The sequence below is a fragment of the Mytilus trossulus genome, chromosome 6 (assembly GCF_036588685.1).
Source record: "Mytilus trossulus isolate FHL-02 chromosome 6, PNRI_Mtr1.1.1.hap1, whole genome shotgun sequence".
NCBI lineage: Eukaryota > Metazoa > Mollusca > Bivalvia > Mytilida > Mytilidae > Mytilus > Mytilus trossulus.
In genome coordinates, this window is record NC_086378.1 from 17,350,993 (window position 1) to 17,370,149 (window position 19,157).

At 30.5% G+C, this 19,157-nt stretch overlaps 1 protein-coding gene across 1 annotated transcript in view; it reads left to right on the forward strand.

The window, feature by feature from the left end:
• The window catches only part of LOC134722370 (GPI ethanolamine phosphate transferase 1-like), a 36,123-nt gene that overhangs the window by 3,164 nt on the left and 13,802 nt on the right, over positions 1 to 19,157 (forward strand). Inside the window, exons 3-21 of the mRNA XM_063585986.1 lie at positions 351 to 472; positions 2,511 to 2,609; positions 3,014 to 3,120; positions 3,607 to 3,731; positions 4,304 to 4,434; positions 4,902 to 5,018; positions 6,812 to 6,852; positions 7,620 to 7,766; positions 9,099 to 9,191; positions 9,894 to 9,949; positions 10,308 to 10,329; positions 12,155 to 12,211; positions 12,550 to 12,629; positions 12,940 to 13,127; positions 13,742 to 13,814; positions 14,529 to 14,631; positions 17,574 to 17,669; positions 18,195 to 18,286; positions 18,733 to 18,783. Coding sequence (XP_063442056.1) covers positions 351 to 472; positions 2,511 to 2,609; positions 3,014 to 3,120; positions 3,607 to 3,731; positions 4,304 to 4,434; positions 4,902 to 5,018; positions 6,812 to 6,852; positions 7,620 to 7,766; positions 9,099 to 9,191; positions 9,894 to 9,949; positions 10,308 to 10,329; positions 12,155 to 12,211; positions 12,550 to 12,629; positions 12,940 to 13,127; positions 13,742 to 13,814; positions 14,529 to 14,631; positions 17,574 to 17,669; positions 18,195 to 18,286; positions 18,733 to 18,783 — 1,800 coding nt within the window. The remainder of the gene's footprint in view (positions 1 to 350; positions 473 to 2,510; positions 2,610 to 3,013; positions 3,121 to 3,606; positions 3,732 to 4,303; positions 4,435 to 4,901; positions 5,019 to 6,811; positions 6,853 to 7,619; positions 7,767 to 9,098; positions 9,192 to 9,893; positions 9,950 to 10,307; positions 10,330 to 12,154; positions 12,212 to 12,549; positions 12,630 to 12,939; positions 13,128 to 13,741; positions 13,815 to 14,528; positions 14,632 to 17,573; positions 17,670 to 18,194; positions 18,287 to 18,732; positions 18,784 to 19,157) is intronic.

Below are 19,157 nucleotides of genomic sequence, written 5' to 3' on the forward strand. Positions count from 1 at the left end.
AAAAATCAAATCCAGTTTGCCTTAGAGGAACCCAGGTCCTTTAATTCAGAAATTATTTTTTTTGTCTTGTCTGATGTGCCCTATTCCCAACTTGAAATTTTATTGTTGTTAAAAAAATATCATCAGGCCACTTTTGAATGATGTTACAAAACATATACACCACGCCTTACTCATTAACATATTTTAACGAACTCATCCTTCAGATTCGTCGTTTAAATATGTTAACTCGTAAATAGCGTGGTATATATAATACAAAGAATTTGGGTATGAATTTTTCTCTCACTTTAGTGCTTTCAGGATGTACAAAAAATGTATCACTATTAATTTTGTTGGGCTTTATATATTTTCAGGAATATAATACAGAAGCATGGTGCCTGGGGTGTTTCTCACACTAGAGTACCTACAGAATCCAGACCTGGACATGTAGCACTTATTGCTGGCTTTTATGAAGATGTTAGTGCTGTTGCCAAAGGTATGAAAAAAAAAATGACATTCTTCTTATACCCATGTTAATAAAAAGATCAACTTAGTGTTATTATAAAAAAATATGTAATAACTATTTCAATAGTAAAACATGCATGGATATGCTTTATGATAAATCCAATTTCTAAACAGGTTAAAATTGGACTAAAAAAAGGTGAAATAACAAGAAAAGCGAACTCAGAGGAAAATTCCAAATGGAAATCCCTAATCAAGTTGCAAAATCAAACCCTCAAACACATCAAACAAATGGACAACAACTGTCATATTCTTAACTTTTCAGAAAATGGTGGATCAAAACTGTTTTTATGCCCCATTTATGGGCATTATGTTTTCTGGTCTGTGTATCCATCTGTTTGTTCATCTGTCCATCCGTCCGTTTGTCCGTTCGCCCCATTTCAGGTTAAAGTTTTTGGTCAAGGTAGTTTTTAATGAAGTTGAAGTCCAATCAACTTGAAACTTGAATTTGAAAAAGTACACATGTACCCTATGATATGATCTTTCTAATTTTAATGCCAAATGAGAGATTTTCCCCATTTTCACGGTCCACTAAACAGAAAATGAAAGTGCGGATGGGGCATCTGTGTACTCGGGACACATTATTGTTTTAGCTTTATAAACCCCTCACTTGTATGCCAGTCGACTAAAATTCCATTATATTGAAAACAATGTGTGAAAGGATTTCTGTTGCCTATTTTTGTCGAGCCTGCAACTTTTGTTGCAGAAAGCTCTACATAGGGATAGTGATCCGGCGGCGGTGTTAGCTAACTTCTTAAAAGCTTTATATTTTAGAAGGTAGAAGATCTGGATGCTTCATATTTTATATATAGATGCCTCATGTTACGAAGTTTCCGTCAGTCACATGTCCAATGTCCTTGACCTCATTTTCATGGTTCAGTGACTACTTGAAAAAAAGGTTAAGATTTTTTGTAATGTTAAATTCTCTCTTATTATAAGTAATTGGATAACTATATTTGGTATGTGCGTACCTTGCAAGGTCCTCATGCCCGTCAGACAATTTTCACTTGACCTTCACCTTATTTCATGGATCAGTGAACAAGGTTAAGTTTTGGTGGTCAAGTCCACTTCTCAGATACTATAAGCAATAGGTCTAGTATATTCGGTGTATGGAAGGACTGTAAGGTGTACATGTCCAACTGACAGGTGTCCTCTAACCTTGACCTCATTTTCATGGTTCAGTGGTTATAGTTAAGTTTTTGTGTTTTGGTCTGTTTTTCTTATACTATATGCAATAGGTCTACTATATTTGGTGTATGGAATGATTGTAAGGTGTACATGTCTAGCTGACAGGTGTCATCTGACCTTGACCTCATTTTCATGGTTCAGTGGTCAAAGTTAAGTTTTTGAGTTTTGGTCTATTTTTCTAATACTTTATGCATTAGTCAACTATATTTGGTGTATGGAAGTGTTTGTGTTTTGGTCTGTTTTTCTTGATTTATAACCAATAAGTCAAGTATATTTGTTGTATTGAAGAATTGTAAGCTGTACATGTCTGTCTTGCATGGTTCATCTGACCTTGACCTCATTTTCATGGTTCATTGATCAATTTTTCGTTTTCTTTGGGTTAATGTTGAGTTTATGTGACAGTTGTAATAAAGCTTTATATTTAGGTCTATCAACATAATATCAATGATTAGTAAAGAAGGCGAGACATTTCAGCATGTGCACTCTTGTATCTGTTAGATATGTGAATGTGTCTATCTTGACCATTTGTTTAATCAGATGAAATGTTTAATTGTTTTTCTTTTTTTTCCTCAGGACTATATATATCTAGTCATGATAGTAGGGGCACTATTATGTTTCTGGTCTGTCATTCTTCCTTTTGACTGTCATTTCAGATTTCAGATTTCAGATAAAGTTTTAGTTTGAAATTGTTAATCATGAATGCAATTGTGCATGTTGTGGTCACAACAACTTGAAACTTCTTACATTTATTCATTTTAATATTAATTTTATTAATAAATCCTCATTAAGGGTTTTAATCCAGTTTTTGCGATTACTCATTGCAGGTTGGAAAGAAAACCCAGTAGAATTTGATTCAGTTTTTAATCAGAGTAGAAACACTTGGTCTTGGGGCAGCCCTGATATCTTACCAATGTTTGCAAAAGGTATGATGACTTCATAGATAATATATAAATACAGATGAATATTGAATACAGTTGTTTGCCATGTTATATATGAAATTCAAGATAAAGTACCCAAAACATTAAAAAGAAATGGAATAGAGAGTTTGAAGAAAAAAAATTAACTCCCAGAGGTATAATATATCTCATTCTTGATTTTAAAGAAGACTGCCTCCAAGAGAAAAAGGCATGTTTGTTTTTTATGTATCATTTCATTTGGTGCTATGCTGTCTCATAGAAAAATACCTCACAACTCTTTTATTTATATGATAATTATGATCAAATTGAGCAAGCTTTTGTCATATAAAACAAACTATGTATCATGTCATTGCATTTGTATGTACTTCCGACTCATTTAACTTTTTATGTGTATTATCTTTAATTACCAGGAGCCAGTGGTGACCATGTATTTACAGAGATGTATACATCAGATGAGGAAGATTTTGCAGCATCCCACGCTTCTGACCTTGACACATGGGTATTTGATAAAGTTCAGGTAAGTATAGGCCTTGATATTTGATAAAGTTAAGGTAAGTATAGGTTAACCTTGAAACCTTGATATTTGATAAAGTCAAAGTTATATAAATTTCCATGCAATTTTTTGGCTTATAAATTTAACTTATTCAATAGATTCAGTTATAATAAGGTATGCATTTCATGGTTTATTGTATAGTAAAACAAAACTTTACCATTTCCCAAATTAAAAAAAAAACCTTATAATGTTATTTGCAAAAAGGTCTTCCACATCATAAGAACGTGAGTGACTTTCAAAACCTTGGATAAAAATATTCAGTTTTACATTTTTTTGTACTTATTAAGATCAATTGTTTTGATAAAAATATTCTTGTAAAAATGAATATAATCTTTGAAAATACAACCTGAAAGAACTAAGAAACAGCAATCTAAGTTCAAGAAACTCAGCAGGTTGTGAATTATAAGGTGTAACTCTGTTGGTTATAGATATATGTATCTTCTCTTTCAGGCCTTCTTTGAAAGAGCTAAATTAGACAGAGATTTGTATGAAAAATTACATAAAGATAAAATTGTATTCTTCCTACATTTGCTTGGTATAGACACTAATGGACACTCACACAAACCACACTCAGAGTAAGTCTGATGACCTATAATATAAAGTTTATACTTGTAACTTATAAGTGTTTCAATATGATTTTTTTTACTTGAACCAGTATTGGGAAATCGGTAAAAAATATTATGTTTACATCAAACAGCATTGTTTCATTCAATTTTACAGTTTAACCAGTATATTTTTATGTGGAAATAATGAAAATAAATATTACATTTTCTTAAATGAATAAAAAAAAAGATGTGTGGTATGTGTCAATGAGACAGCATGTAATAAAATTGAGAATGGAAATGGGGAATGTGTCAAAGAGACAACAACCCGACCATAGAAAAAACAACAGCAGAAGGGCACCAACAAGTTTTCAATGTAGCCTTATTTATACTTTACAGAACGTTGTAGTGGATAATATATAGTGACAATTATCAAGTTGACATTTCCTTTTGGTTGATATTTTGTATGCAATTATGTTAATTTGACTGATGAGGAATGCACAACTTTATACATTGTATTTCATGTGGTACTCAAAAAATGGAAAAAAATCTAGCACAAATAAACAAAATCTATACTCGCCTAATTAGATTCATGATTTTTTCAGGGTGTATTTAAAGAATATAGAACTTGTTGATACAGGAATAAAAGAAATGGTGAAGCTGTTTGATGATTTTTATAAAAGAGATAGTAAAACTACATATATAATGTCATCAGACCATGGCATGACAAATTGGGGTAATTGTTATCATATATAAATAATAAAAAAAAAGAGTAAAAATGGAAAATTATTATAATGTTGTCAGACAGTGTGTTTGATAAACATTGGTAAATAATTATGCTGTGATCTATATACTGTGTAAAGAGAAGTAAATATACTGATATAAGCCATTGCATACTTTATTGTTTAAAAGTTCTGCAACTTGGAAATTTGGAAATAATCAAATATACACTGTTTAAGGAGATAATTTATACTGCTTTCTGTTAAAATCAAATAAATAAGACTGATAGATGCTTGCATGATTATACATAAAGATTTAATATGGATAAAGAAGTGTATACTGTCCAGAAGTACAACATAGGGCCTGGACTTTCGAAACTTGTGCATTCAGATAATAAGGACATTATACATTGCTGCCTTTACAAATAGAAAATAAATGTATGAAATCATTCAAATGAAATGATGTATCTTCAATTAATTACAGGATCTCATGGAGCAGGGAATCCACATGAAACATTAACTCCTGTAGTGGCATGGGGAGCTGGTATCAGAGGACCCCTAGAATCAAATAAAGATACTTACCCTGATTCATATTCTGAAGGCATGTCATCATTTAAGTTATTTTTTTCATTTTTAATTATTTTATATTTATCAATTTTAAATCAGCTGTTCAGCATTAAATCAAACATAATCATTCAAATTCATAGGCAGATCCAGGGAGGGGCCTAAGTTCCCCCTTTCATGGCAAACATTTGATTGATTATATAAGGAATCAGGAATCACTGAAGCGTGACTATAGTGGGTACCTTCTTCAAAAAAACCTGGATCAGCCACTGGCATTCAACAGGCAATGTAAAAATATAAATAACAAAAAAACTGAAATCGGGTACATTGATGTTAATGTTAACCCTTAGACTGCTATGTGCGACTATTGTCGTTCCATTATAATAGCAGTCCGTTGCTGCTATGTGCGACTAAAGTCATTTCCGTAACTCGTTTGTTTACACCGTTACCATGGAATGGGCGGAGTCAATATTCATGAGATTGCGGCAGTTTCGATTTGTATGGATTCTGATTGGTTAAAAATGTGCGTTCTTTTGAGTGTCTCTTGACTTTAAATCAGGTTAAAGCGATAAAAACCAAAAGTTAAAAATTTTGATGAAAAAAGTGACAAAATGGCGGATATTATTTGCAGTAATGGCCAACACGTACAGAAGTATTTCAATGATAACAATTTAACAGCGGCAATTGATTTAAAGGATTTGGAAGAGAACAGAATATATAATAGTTTGAGATAGAAAAATTCTAGCAAAACTGCGAACAGCAGACTTCTAAAGGGAGAACCACCGGGATTCCCGAGACCTTGTTTGAAATGGATGACATGAAATAGGACTTGAGATGTTTATCATTGCGCCTTTCAAATGATCACTGACATCGATAAATCTGAACTTTAAGATTGTCAAGATTATTTATTGATGAAAGCTATAACAATGACCTTGTCGTATAAATATATTTGTACATGGAAGTAAACGTGGGTGCAGTGAAAGTCGGAGGAAAATACGGGAAAATAGTTGTATTAAAAAGGCTGTTGGTCCGAGAAGAAACTTTTTTCTTTTGTTAATCACTATGGAACTAGTTCTTAAAAGAGATTTTTAACTATATTGGTTCAATTTTGAAGTCGTGTATACTTTTGTAAAATTTTACATTGATGGATTCGTTAATAAAACATGGATTTTTTTTTATCTTTGTTTACCTCTATTTGCACCTGTACAGGTAAAAAAGGACCAGAGACTCACACAAAAATAAATTAAATAAAAAATACAAATCTAACAATACTTTTTTATATAACTTTTATTGATGAATATTCAATATTTACAATGATACAGCAATTGTAAGTAATTATGTCTATTTCATCAGTGATTAAAATTTTATTCAGCAATGCGCAAAAGTACAATAAAAATGAATGCAGCAGTCTAAGGGTTAAGAGATATAAGATAGATGATTGAGAAATTACAAGTCTGGGGTGTGTTGAAAAGACGAGCAAGGAAATATGAAATTAAAAAAAAAAAAACACTTTTAATCTACAGATGGTTGCATTGTCTAATTGACAAAAAATAAATAAACAAACAATTTATTTTTTACAATATATTATGCATAATATACTTTTCATATAAAAATTCAATTTGTATTTTAAGCTGTTTTTTCTGTCTGCACATTTTTAAGGAATACAACTAATTTATGTACACTGGTCAAATGCCAATCATTCAGAAAGGTAAACATAATTTACAATATTAACTTCTGTTAACTGGATTGGAACAGTTTAAAACAGTGAAAAAATAGAATTATGGAAATTGTTCTACCAGTTTGTAAACAGTTTCAATTATCTACTTGCAGAATGGAAATTACAAGATATAAAGAGAACTGATGTTAACCAGGTAAGATGTTAACCAGGTAAAATGTTAACCAGGTAAGATGTTAACCAGGTAAAATGTTAACCAGGTAAGATGTTAACCAGGTAATAATTGTTTGAGAAACATTAACTGAGAAATCCAGCTCGTTTAACTTATCATTACCAATATATATATTGTTGTAGAACGATCGATAAACATGATAAATAAAATCATAATTCTTGATAGTTTAATGCCTGTTAGGTAGGGTTTACAGAAAAGACTTGAATAAGGAATAAACCAACAAACTATGGTTTATAAGCATATTAAACTTGTAATTCTAAAGTTTGATTTATGAATTATGTATTAGTAAAAGATATTAAAATTTATTCAATAGTTGTGTGTCAAAAAGAGTAAATGAACACAGTTTTGAAATGCGTAGCCTTTAAACTTCCCTTTTGAGGGTTTGGATGGGGTTAAATGATTAAAGAATAATGCCCTTAAAAAATGAAGATTAGAGAATAACGGTAAAAAGAATGAAGATTAGAGAGAAAAAAGGGGTTAATTATTTGAAGATTAGAGAAAAAAGGGGTGACAATTAAATGTTTACAGAATAACGACCCTCCCCCCAATCAGACCCTCCTTTATGTAAAATGAAATACATTGTTCATACAGTAGACATACAAACATGTAGTATAGAAAAACTCTAGGGAGATATAAAGAAACTAAAGGACATACAGTATATAACTTCAAGGTTTCTAGCATGGAAAATTAATAGAATAAATATTTTAATATTTTTCTAAACTTTATTACAGGCAGATATAGCCCCATTGATGTCATCTGTCATAGGAATACCTTATCCTATGAACTCTGTTGTAAGTATTCACAGATATTTATTACAGGCAGATATAGCCCCATTGATGTCATCAGTCATAGGAATACCTTATCCTATGAACTCTGTTGTAAGTATTCAATGATATTTATAGGAATACCTTATCCTATGAACTCTGTTGTAAGTATTCAAAGTTAGTTATAGGAATACCTTATCCTATGAACTCTGTTGTAAGTATTCAAAGTTAGTTATAGGAATACCTTATCCTATGAACTCTGTTGTAAGTATTCAATGATATTTATAGGAATACCTTATCCTATGAACTCTGTCGTAAGTATTCAAACATATATATAGGAATACCTTATCCTATGAACTCTGTTGTAAGTATTCAATGATATTTATAGGAATACCTTATCCTATGAACTCTGTTGTAAGTATTCAATGATATTTATAGGAATACCTTATCCTATGAACTCTGTTGTAAGTATTCAATGATATTTATAGGAATACCTTATCCTATGAACTCTGTTGTAAGTATTCAATGATATTTATAGGAATACCTTATCCTATGAACTCTGTTGTAAGTAGTCAATGATAGTTATAGGAATACCTTATCCTATGAACTCTGTTGTAAGTAGTCAATGATAGTTATAGGAATACCTTATCCTATGAACTCTGTTGTAAGTAGTCAATGATAGTTATAGGAATACCTTATCCTATGAACTCTGTTGTAAGTATTCAATGATAGTTATAGGAATACCTTATCCTATGAACTCTGTTGTAAGTATTCAAACATATTTATAGGAATACCTTATCCTATGAACTCTGTTGTAAGTATTCAAACATATTTATAGGAATACCTTATCCTATGAACTCTGTTGTAAGTATTCAAACATATTTATAGGAATACCTTATCCTATGAACTCTGTTGTAAGTATTCAAACATATTTATAGGAATACCTTATCCTATGAACTCTGTTGTAAGTATTCAAACATATTTATTAAAGTAGATATTTTAAGCTCCTGGAATGCAAAAGTATTTATCAAGGGGGTCTCATTGGAGGGTTCTGATCCCAGATCCTGCTTACTGTTTTGTCAGATTCCCGTATCCCACTTACACTATATACATAAGCAATTCTCATTTTTTTGTCATTTCCCTGGTCCCGCAAGACCTCATTTCCCATTTTCACGACACAATAATTTGACTTTCACATGTTACGGGTACAAAAAAATCAGCAATCCCACATCACGCTTAGACCCCAATGAGACCCACTATTAATCTATCAAATAACATCTTCAGATTTTCATATAAAATTATCTTACATATTTTCTTTATATTAGAAAAATGGTTTAGGTCAAGTATGCGAATTTCACAGGTATACTTCATCAAGTTCAGATTTATGCACTTACATGTCCAGAATCATTATTAGATAATGTCATTTGAAATACCATTTAATTTTAGGGTACACTTCCATTAAATTTCCTCAACAGTTCAGATTTTGAGAAAGCTGAGAGCATATTTGCAAATGCACAACAAGTTTTGGAGCAATATCAGGTCAGCATTTTACATTGCATTAGCTTATTTATTTGTATATTGTTTATATGTTAACACTTTACTTTACACTATTGAAGCACCTGGTATAACTGTCAGTTCTGATAAAATGTGGATTATTTAAGAAATTGAATGCTTCTTTTTGTAAATTTATTGGGGTGTAAAAGCGTTGACCGAAGTACATTTTGTATGAAGCGTGGAAGCGCTTCATTCTAAAAATGTACGCACAGTGCTTTTACAACCCTATAAAGTTACAAAAAGAAGCATTCAATACTTATAATTACATTTTTAGCTCGGATCATGAAAACACGATTTTTATCAAGTTTTATTTAAAGTTCGCCTGTGCACTTTATTGTGGGACTTTGTGTCATCATGAATGAAAAGTTTTATTGAGTGATGCAATTGTTTAAGGAATATCACGTGGTGTACAGTTAGCTAATCAGAATAAAGTATTACAATAAAACATACATCTAATGTAATTATACTGCAATGAAACTACCACATAATGTCAAAAATATTTTGCTTGAGTAAAATTTCTACTAGTAAAAGTTAGATATTCTGGTTTGGATAATTGTTTTGATAATTAAAAAAAATTATAACTTCTACGATAAATCTGTTCACTGATGGCTTTCAAAAGTAATCAATATGTCAAGTATAATAATATATAGAGCATAGTAGTATTTAAAGAATAATAATTGATTACAGGTTAAAATGGACCAGAAGAAGTTAACAACTTTATCAGTTGCATTCAGGCCATTTAGGTAACTTTTTTAGTTCATAAAGACTGTATCTTCTCTCCAAGTGTAATATTTATCAGATAAGATAAAATTTATTCAACTAAATATGTACAGATTTTGCTGCATAAAGGCTTAACCAGGATTTAGTGTACTGTAATGTGGAGAAACTGGGTGTGCTTTGTGCAAAGCCACACAAGAACATCTTTACCTCTTTCATACACATTAAATGTAAATATGATTATATTTTAGTGTATCAACATCCTATATTTATAATAGTTTAAGCTTTAGAAATTGTGCACAAAGTATATGGAGACTTTTAAATATTTGTTGTTATGCTAGTAAGGTTATCTGGTAATGATTATTATTTCTTCCACCTTTTCAGTAAACTACTGCCAAGTATTCAGGTAAGTAAGTTGTAGTTATAAGTGATTTATTTCTATTCAGATTAGTGAGCTGTGGTTAAAAGTTTCTTCTAAGCATTTTGACAACTAAGCTATAATAATAAAATTTTGGCTGAAGTTAAGACCTTAACCAATTTCTTAATTTCAGTTGCTTTGATCCTAACTAATTTCTTTAAAGTACAAATCAGGTATCCTTAAAACAAATATCCTATTCCTTGAGAGGCAAAAGATACTAAGGGAAAATACAAACTCATGTCTAAAATGAAATGAAAATACAAACTCATGTTTAAAATGAAATGAAAATACAAACTCATGTCTAAAATGAAATGAAAATACAAACTCATGTCTAAAATGAAATGAAAATACAAACTCGTGTCTAAAATGAAATGAAAATACAAACTCGTGTCTAAAATGAAATGAAAATACAAACTCGTGTCTAAAATGAAATGAAAATACAAACTCCTGTCTAAAATGAAATGAAAATACAAACTCGTGTCTAAAATGAAATGAAAATACAAACTCGTGTCTAAAATGAAATGAAAATACATGTCTAAAATGAAATGAAAATACAAACTCGTGTCTAAAATGAAATGAAAATACAAACTCGTGTCTAAAATGAAATGAAAATACAAACTCGTGTCTAAAATGAAATGAAAATACAAACTCATGTCTAAAATGAAATGAAAATACAAACTCGTGTCTAAAATGAAATGAAAATACAAACTCGTGTCTAAAATGAAATGAAAATACAAACTCATGTCTAAAATGAAATGAAAATACAAACTCATGTCTAAAATGAAATGAAAATACAAACTCATGTCTAAAATGAAATGAAAATACAAACTCGTGTCTAAAATGAAATGAAAATACAAACTCGTGTCTAAAATGAAATGAAAATACAAACTCGTGTCAAAAATGAAATGAAAATACAAACTCCTGTCTAAAATGAAATGAAAATACAAACTCGTGTCTAAAATGAAATGAAAATACATGTCTAAAATGAAATGAAAATACAAACTCGTGTCTAAAATGAAATGAAAATACAAACTCATGTCTAAAATGAAATGAAAATACAAACTCGTGTCTAAAATGAAATGAAAATACAAACTCGTGTCTAAAATGAAATGAAAATACAAACTCAAATGAAATGAAAATACAAACTCATGTCTAAAATGAAATGAAAATACAAACTCGTGTCTAAAATGAAATGAAAATACAAACTCGTGTCTAAAATGAAATGAAAATACAAACTCATGTCTAAAATGAAATGAAAATACAAACTCGTGTCTAAAAAGAAATGAAAATACAAACTCATGTCTAAAATGAAATGAAAATACAAACTCGTGTCTAAAATGAAATGAAAATACAAACTCGTGTCTAAAATGAAATGAAAATACAAACAATAAAACACAACACAACATAGAAAATCAAAGACTGAGCAACACGAACCAACCAAAAACTGGGGGTGATGTCGGGTGCTCCTGAATGGTATGGCGATCCTGAGTGATATAGGTAGTTTGTTTCCATGTAGATAGAAGTTGCTAAGTTACTAGTATTTTCTTATATATTTCATTTAGTTTTTGAAAGAAAAAAAAAATCCATGAATTCATTTGTTAAATGCTTTTTTAATATCTTGAATAGAAAACATCTATAGAAATTTGAACATATAACAAATTGATTTGTTAACACTATACAAAATTTAATTCTGTGAAAATTTCAATTGGTCATTTACTTATATTCTTTATCATATAAAGTTTCATGTAAATAGTTCGAATATAATTCCAACATATTTCCTTCATTGCATCATAGCACTGTTATTGTTTTACAGAAAGACAGAATAAGAAACATCAGAAACTTAATCAGCAGTGGACAATATCAATTAGCTGTAAGTTTTACTGTAATATAGATTTTACTGTGGCATCTAGTAAGATATGATATTTATCTTGTCCAAGTTTTAAACATTAAGTGTTTTTGATTATGAATAAATTTAAAAAGAAGTGTAGCAGTTACCTTTAGATGAAGCATAGTCTTTTAAAGATCTCTGAGAAGATTTTTTCTGAAATATTGTCAAGCATGGCCACAATGCCATGCTGTTGTTTAACAAAAGCTGTGATCATATGTGATATAACTTATAAAGCATTCCTTTTTAAAGAAAATATTATATATTTGCCATTGAAAGAACCATTGAAACACAGTTCTTTTATTGATTTATTTTTATATTAGATTACAGAATCTCAAACATTAATAGAGCTGGGTTTAGAAGGATTGAATTACTATCATGGATATGATCGATTCTTTTTGGGGTAAGTTTTATTTTTAAAGTTTTTGATTTTATGATCTATATTTTTAAGTTATGTGAAATTCTTCCTTTTGTTGATAATTTCTTTACCAATTTTGATAGTCAAGTTTAGTTTCATTTGATTTCTTCATCAAAACATTTCAAATAAATTTCTTCTTTTAAGTATTTATACCCAAAGTAAAGAAATTTTAATTCTAAAAATGTTATTCCACTCCCCAAACTACATAAATTTACCTCAAAATTATTGTCATAAAACAATCAATTATTAGAAAAAAGACTGTACTGTTTTTCACTCAATCTATATTTGTTTACAGTTTAAGTATTGTTTTTGGATTTGTTGGTTGGATGATCTACACATTGACCTTAGTACTGAGGGATCACTCTGGATTGGTCAGTGTAACAACAAAGCTTGAGAAGTTGTCACAACCAATATGGTTACAAGAAAAGCCAATAAAACTGGTATTTGCTATAGTTGGATTAGCTGTTATTGTTCTTTTAACAGGTATTTGATAACTGCAAGAATTTACACACTTTTGTAGTAAATGATTCAAATTTCAAAGAATTATAAAATTTATTGTCAGAAGTCAATTTTTTTCTTCTTCAAATATTGTTTATAACGACATTTAATTTTACACATGGTACAGAATGAAATCCTTAATCGCTCCTTTTAAAGTTGGAAAGAAAACAGTTTGCCCTTTATATAGATTAAAAATATTTACTGTTTTACTGTGTTCAATGAGGTTAGTTTATTTTTCCAGAAATAAGTATTGAACTTGAAAGGCAACACTTTTACAATATTTATACAAATATGGTATAACTATTTACCAGTGATATTCAGGACTGACCATTACTATCCCAAAAGTTTTAAGTTTTTGTTCACAAAAACAAAAACAAGAGGAATTTTATAAATAGTTTTGCTAAATGACCAAACTTATTCAAATCTTCTTAAGAATTACATGCATGTCAACTCTGCAGATAACTGATTACTACCGGTAGTAATACTAAAAACAATAATAAAAGCAATAACTGTTTTCTTCAAATCTTCTGTGTTCAACATGTTCAAGGGTTGAATTTGTGTCTTTTAGTACTCATTTCACTGTAAGTTTTATATTTCAGTTCAGTCACTTCCCTTAACCAATTATATGTATTGTTTAATACCAGTAGTTTTATGGATGTTTGTTGCTTTGAGGTATGTTGATATGAATAAAATGAAATGTTGGGTAAATGTCAATGATTCTGCAATCCAACAAGACAAAAATTGAATATCATGTCTAGGAGTCACAAATATTGCACTAAGGTTTAGTTAATAAGTTGGGAAGTTGCAAGGTATCTTTTTGATTCATGCAACAGAAACCATAAATTTCTGTATTGAATATGCAGTAAACATGAATTTTGTGTTTTAGTGATATCACATTTGTACATGGCTTTATGCCAATAAACACTCAACCTTTGTAGTATGTTTTAATTTTGTATTAATATTGCAAGCTGTTACCTTGAATCTGTTAAAACATTGCACTTTAAAAATAATGATATGATCTAAAATTGCTACACCTTGTGTAAAGAAAAGTCTTTAGAATATCTGTAGTGTGCAATTAAATATACTGCCACTGTTAATTTGTGAATCGAATATTGGTTAATGTACATGGTATTTGAAAAATTATTGTATCATGGTAACAGTTTAATAGATAAAATTGTTAATGTCTGCTGTAAAATTTAGCTACCAATTAAAACAAAGTTTCCAATTGTTTTTTTTTGCATTAATTCTCATACTGCAGATTAAAATAAAAATACAAACACAAACCAACATATATGTGATTCACAGAAACTGTATAAAGATTCTTTGTAGTGGTATATTAGAAAACCTAAGGTGAAATATTTTCAGAATATTATTTTTCTTCTTAAGATTGACAGTTTTCAAGCAGTTATTTAAAAAAATGAATCTTACAAAGAATATAAAGACAGTTTTCATAGCCATTGTTCCACCTGTTTTAGGGTTAGAAATACTGGTATGTATACATCATCTCCTTCAATTCAGAACTGTCTTGATGGTTACATTGCACTATTACAGAAAACAAAAGGTTTGATCCCTAGCGGATTAAAACCAGACTTCAAAAGTGGTATTTTTCACTACACATGGCAAATTAAAAACTGCAATTGTCAATTTGGTTTTGAAAAATTGAAAAAACTAAATTGAAAATGAAAGGTACCTAGAAGAAGGAAGGCACTTTGATGAAATGGATATACCCGATAAACAATCTTTAGCTCACCTGGCCCATAGGGCCAAGTGAGCTTTTCTCATCACTTGGCGTCCAGCGTCCGTAAAGTTTTACAAAAACCTTCTCTGAAACTACTGGCCAAATTTAACCAAACTTGGCCACAATCGTCATTGGGGTATCTAGTTTAAAAAATATGTCCGATGACCTGGCCAACGACCAAGACGGCCGCCATGGCTAAAACAGCAATAATGTTCATCAAAGTAAGATCTACAAATAAGTCAACATGACCAAAATTGTCAGTTGACCCCTTAAGGAGTTATTGCCCTTTATAGATCATTTTTAACCATTTTTCTGAAATTTTAGTATTATTTTACAAAAATCTCCTCTGAAACTACTCAACCAAATTTAACAAAACTTGGACACAATTATCATTGGGGTATTTAGTTTAAAAAATGTGTCCGATGACCCAGCTAACAAACCCAGATGGCCGTAATGGCTTAAAATAGAACATAGGGGTAAAATGTAGATTTTGGCTTATTTCTCTGAAACCAAAGCATTTAGAGCAAATCTGACATGGAGTAAACTTGTTTATTAGGTCTAGATCTATCTGCCCTGAAATTTTCAGATAAATCGGACAACCTGTTGTTGGGTTGCTGCCCCTAAATTAGTAATTTTAAGGAAATATGGCAGTTTTTGGTTATTATTTTGAATAATATTATAGAAAAAGATAAACTGTTTCAGCAATAATGTTCAGCAAAGTAAGATCTACAAATAAGTAAACATGACCAAAATTGTCAGTTGACCCCTTAAGGAGTAAGTGCCCTTTATAGTCAATTTTAACCATTTTTGGAAATTTTAGTAATCTTTTAAAAAAATCTTCCCTCTGAAACTACTGAGACAAATTTAACCAAACTTGACCACAATCATCATTCAGGCATCTAGTTTAAAAAATGTGTCCGATGACCAAGCCCACCAACCAAGATGGCCAACATGGCTAAAAAAAGTACTTAGGGGTAAAATACAGTTTTTGGCTAATATATCTGAGACCAAAGCATTTAGAGCAAATCTAATAGTAGTAAAATTGTTCATTAAGTCAAGATCTAACTGCCCTGAAATTTTTAGACAAATCAGGCAACCAGTTGTTGGGTTGCTGCCCCTGAATGGTAATTTTAAGAAAATTTTGCAGTTTTTTGTTATTATCTTCAATATTATCTTAGATAGAGATAAACAGCAATTTAATATGTATAGCAAAGTAAGATCCACAAATAAGTCAACTTTACCAAATAAGTCAATTGACCACTGAAGGAGTTATTACTCTTAAGTAAATTTTAAACAATTTTCGTAAATTATGTAAATTTTTGTAAACTTTTACAAAATGTAAAAAAGAAGATGTGGTAATGAGACAACTGTCCACAAGAGACCAAAATGACACAGACATTAACAACTATAGGTCACCGTACGGCCTTCAACAATGAGCAAAGCCCATACTGAATAGTCAGCTATAAAAGGCCCCGATAAGACAATGTAAAACAATTCATACGAGAAAACTAAGGCCTTATTTATACAAAAAAAATGAATGAAAAACAAATATGTAACACATAAACAAACGACAACCACTGAATTACAGGCTCCTTACTTGGGACAGGCACATAGTGTTCCTTTGAAACTTCTAAGCCAAGTTCATTATAGATGGAGAAAATTGAAAACAGCAAGAATGTTCAGTAAAATGAGATTGACAAACACATCATCATCACCAAAACACAATTTGATCATGAATTCTATTCTCGTCTATAATATGTGTCCTTTGTTTAATATGCTGCTTGCACTTAGACCAAGGTGAGCGACACAGTCTCTTTAGAGCCTCTAGTTACTATATCTCATAACTGTCTTAAAAGAAGAAACATTGTAACTTAGAAAAGGTTAATGTGCAATTAAAGGAAGAAATCCTGCTGCCAGTGCTGGACTAATTAATTTTACCACATGGAACAAATTTACATATATAATGATTTTGACAAGAAATTAGGTTTCATCCTTTTTTCCAGGAATTATGCACCTTTGAACTTTTGTTTTTGGCCTAAATATACTTCTGCAACAGTTTGTCAGTGCAACTCCTCTGGAACCACACAACAGAATTTCATGAAACGTGGTATATAATAAGGACATACTATGTTGGTGTGCATATTGTTAGGATATATTGATTCAAAGTTTCCCCTAGTTGTTAAGTTACACTGAAAATAAAATTTTGTCTAAATAAACATCTGCCACAGTTTTCATCAAACTTCTCTGAAACCACATAACAAAATTTCTGGAAACTTTGTAGATAATAAAGGCATAATAAATATATGTGCACATCCACAAGAAGTTTTTATCAGTTTACTTTTGTCAGAGTAATGAGTCTAAGTACTCTTAGAACTTAGGAATCTGGTGAGATTTTGTTTGCCCAGTGACGACAAGGTTCTTTAATTTTTTATGAAAATGGACTTATAAACTTTTACTATTGAAATATATTGTTGAAATATAATCATAAGGTACTAAAATACAGGGATCTTTACTGTAATAGCTGTACCAGCGAAGAAATCTGTTAACAGCATGTGATATATTGTTGTTGAATAAAAAAAAAATATATATAATCATATTAAAGATGTCGGCTCACTAGATCGTTTGAGAAAGCTGTTGTATGTTTAATAGAGGTAAACACACGTTTGTCTTTCATTGTATGAATTTATTTTCAGGTGATGGGTTTCTTTAAAAGAGAACTGCTATCGGTTGGCTTAATTATGATAGCAGTATGGCCTTTGATAACAGCCAAAAATATATGGAAAGATAAGGTTAGATTGATAGTATATTAGTTTCAGCAGGGAAAAATTCTGAGAGCTCTAACCTTATGAAACATTGGCCAAGTGAGATCTGATTTGTATCAAGTTATACTGTAAAGACCAAACATTCTTATATACTAATTTGAAAAACAAGGAGATTGAGAATTCATTTGTTCAGCATAATGAAATTTCATAGTAAAGATATGACTCTCTGACATAATAATTTTAAAGCCTGATTTGTGGTTAGATCTGAAAACAGTAATTCATGCAAAATTTGAATCTAGATTTCTATCATAAATATTGGGATTTCTCCAGCAATGCATTATTTTTAGCCATAATCTTTTAGTTATATTCAAATATTTACAAAATTAAAAAAAATATACATTTAAGGGAAAGGGAGACAACTTAACATCAAAGTTCATAACAACAACAGCAAACAATTAAATGGAACTTTTGAAAGAGATTTTGTTTTGGGATACATATTTTGTCATTTATTTTTTACAGTTTACACATGTTTCCTCCCTAAATATTTTGCAGGTAACAGCAGCTGGTTGGATTGTCTCATGTCTGTTGCTATCTGTGTTTCCATTAGCTCCAGTTGTTGGAAGGCAAATTAATTATGTTTATGTGTAAGTTGATAAAAGTCTGATAACTGTTTTTGTCCATCTTCATTTGTTTGAATACTATTATTCAGAGATCACATTTTTATTATCTACTTAAGGAAGAATCTCTGTTGGTAGGTTTAAATGTTCTAAATAACTTGATATCCAAACATCTGCTTATTCTAAACGCTTTTTTTTTATCGAAAATCACTGGGACCAAATACTTTGAGATTTTCTTATAGTACACATGTTAGTGAATTATATTGGATAGCAACTGTAGGAGAATAACGTATCAAAATTCTATAAAAACCCTATCAATATCTATTGTACCAAAATCCAGCAGAGACCATTTCCTTCCTGCTGAATTTGATTACCACAACTACGCAATATTTTTGCCACAGATTGGGTTTACAAAAAACTGGATTCTACATAATATTCCTGTGAATATTAATTTACATGTTTTTAATTTTCAGAATAACAAGTGGAGTTTTTGTTGTCTTATCAGCTTCCTATTTGATATTCTGGTGAGTAGATTTTATATCATAAATTAAGGTACTTACCTGACATATGTACTTTAGGATTTCAATCTCGTTGGTATTAGACTCGACCGGAAGTTCAAAACGCGCGGGAACCAGATGTTATGCTACATCCGGTTTCCCATGAACTTATCAGTTTTCTTTCTCGGCGGCTTGAAAGATAGTCGTGTATTACGTGCTCGTAATTTCTGCCGTTTGAGATGGCAGAAGAAAATAGAAACGGAGATATTTCTCCGGTGGAAGAAGATACTTTGGAGGATTCCTCTCATGAAGGGCAGAAGCTACCTTCATCTTCGTCTGTAGTTACGAAGAAAAAGAGGAAGTCGAGGTCCAAGTATTCGGAGTTAGAAGATAAGTGGAAC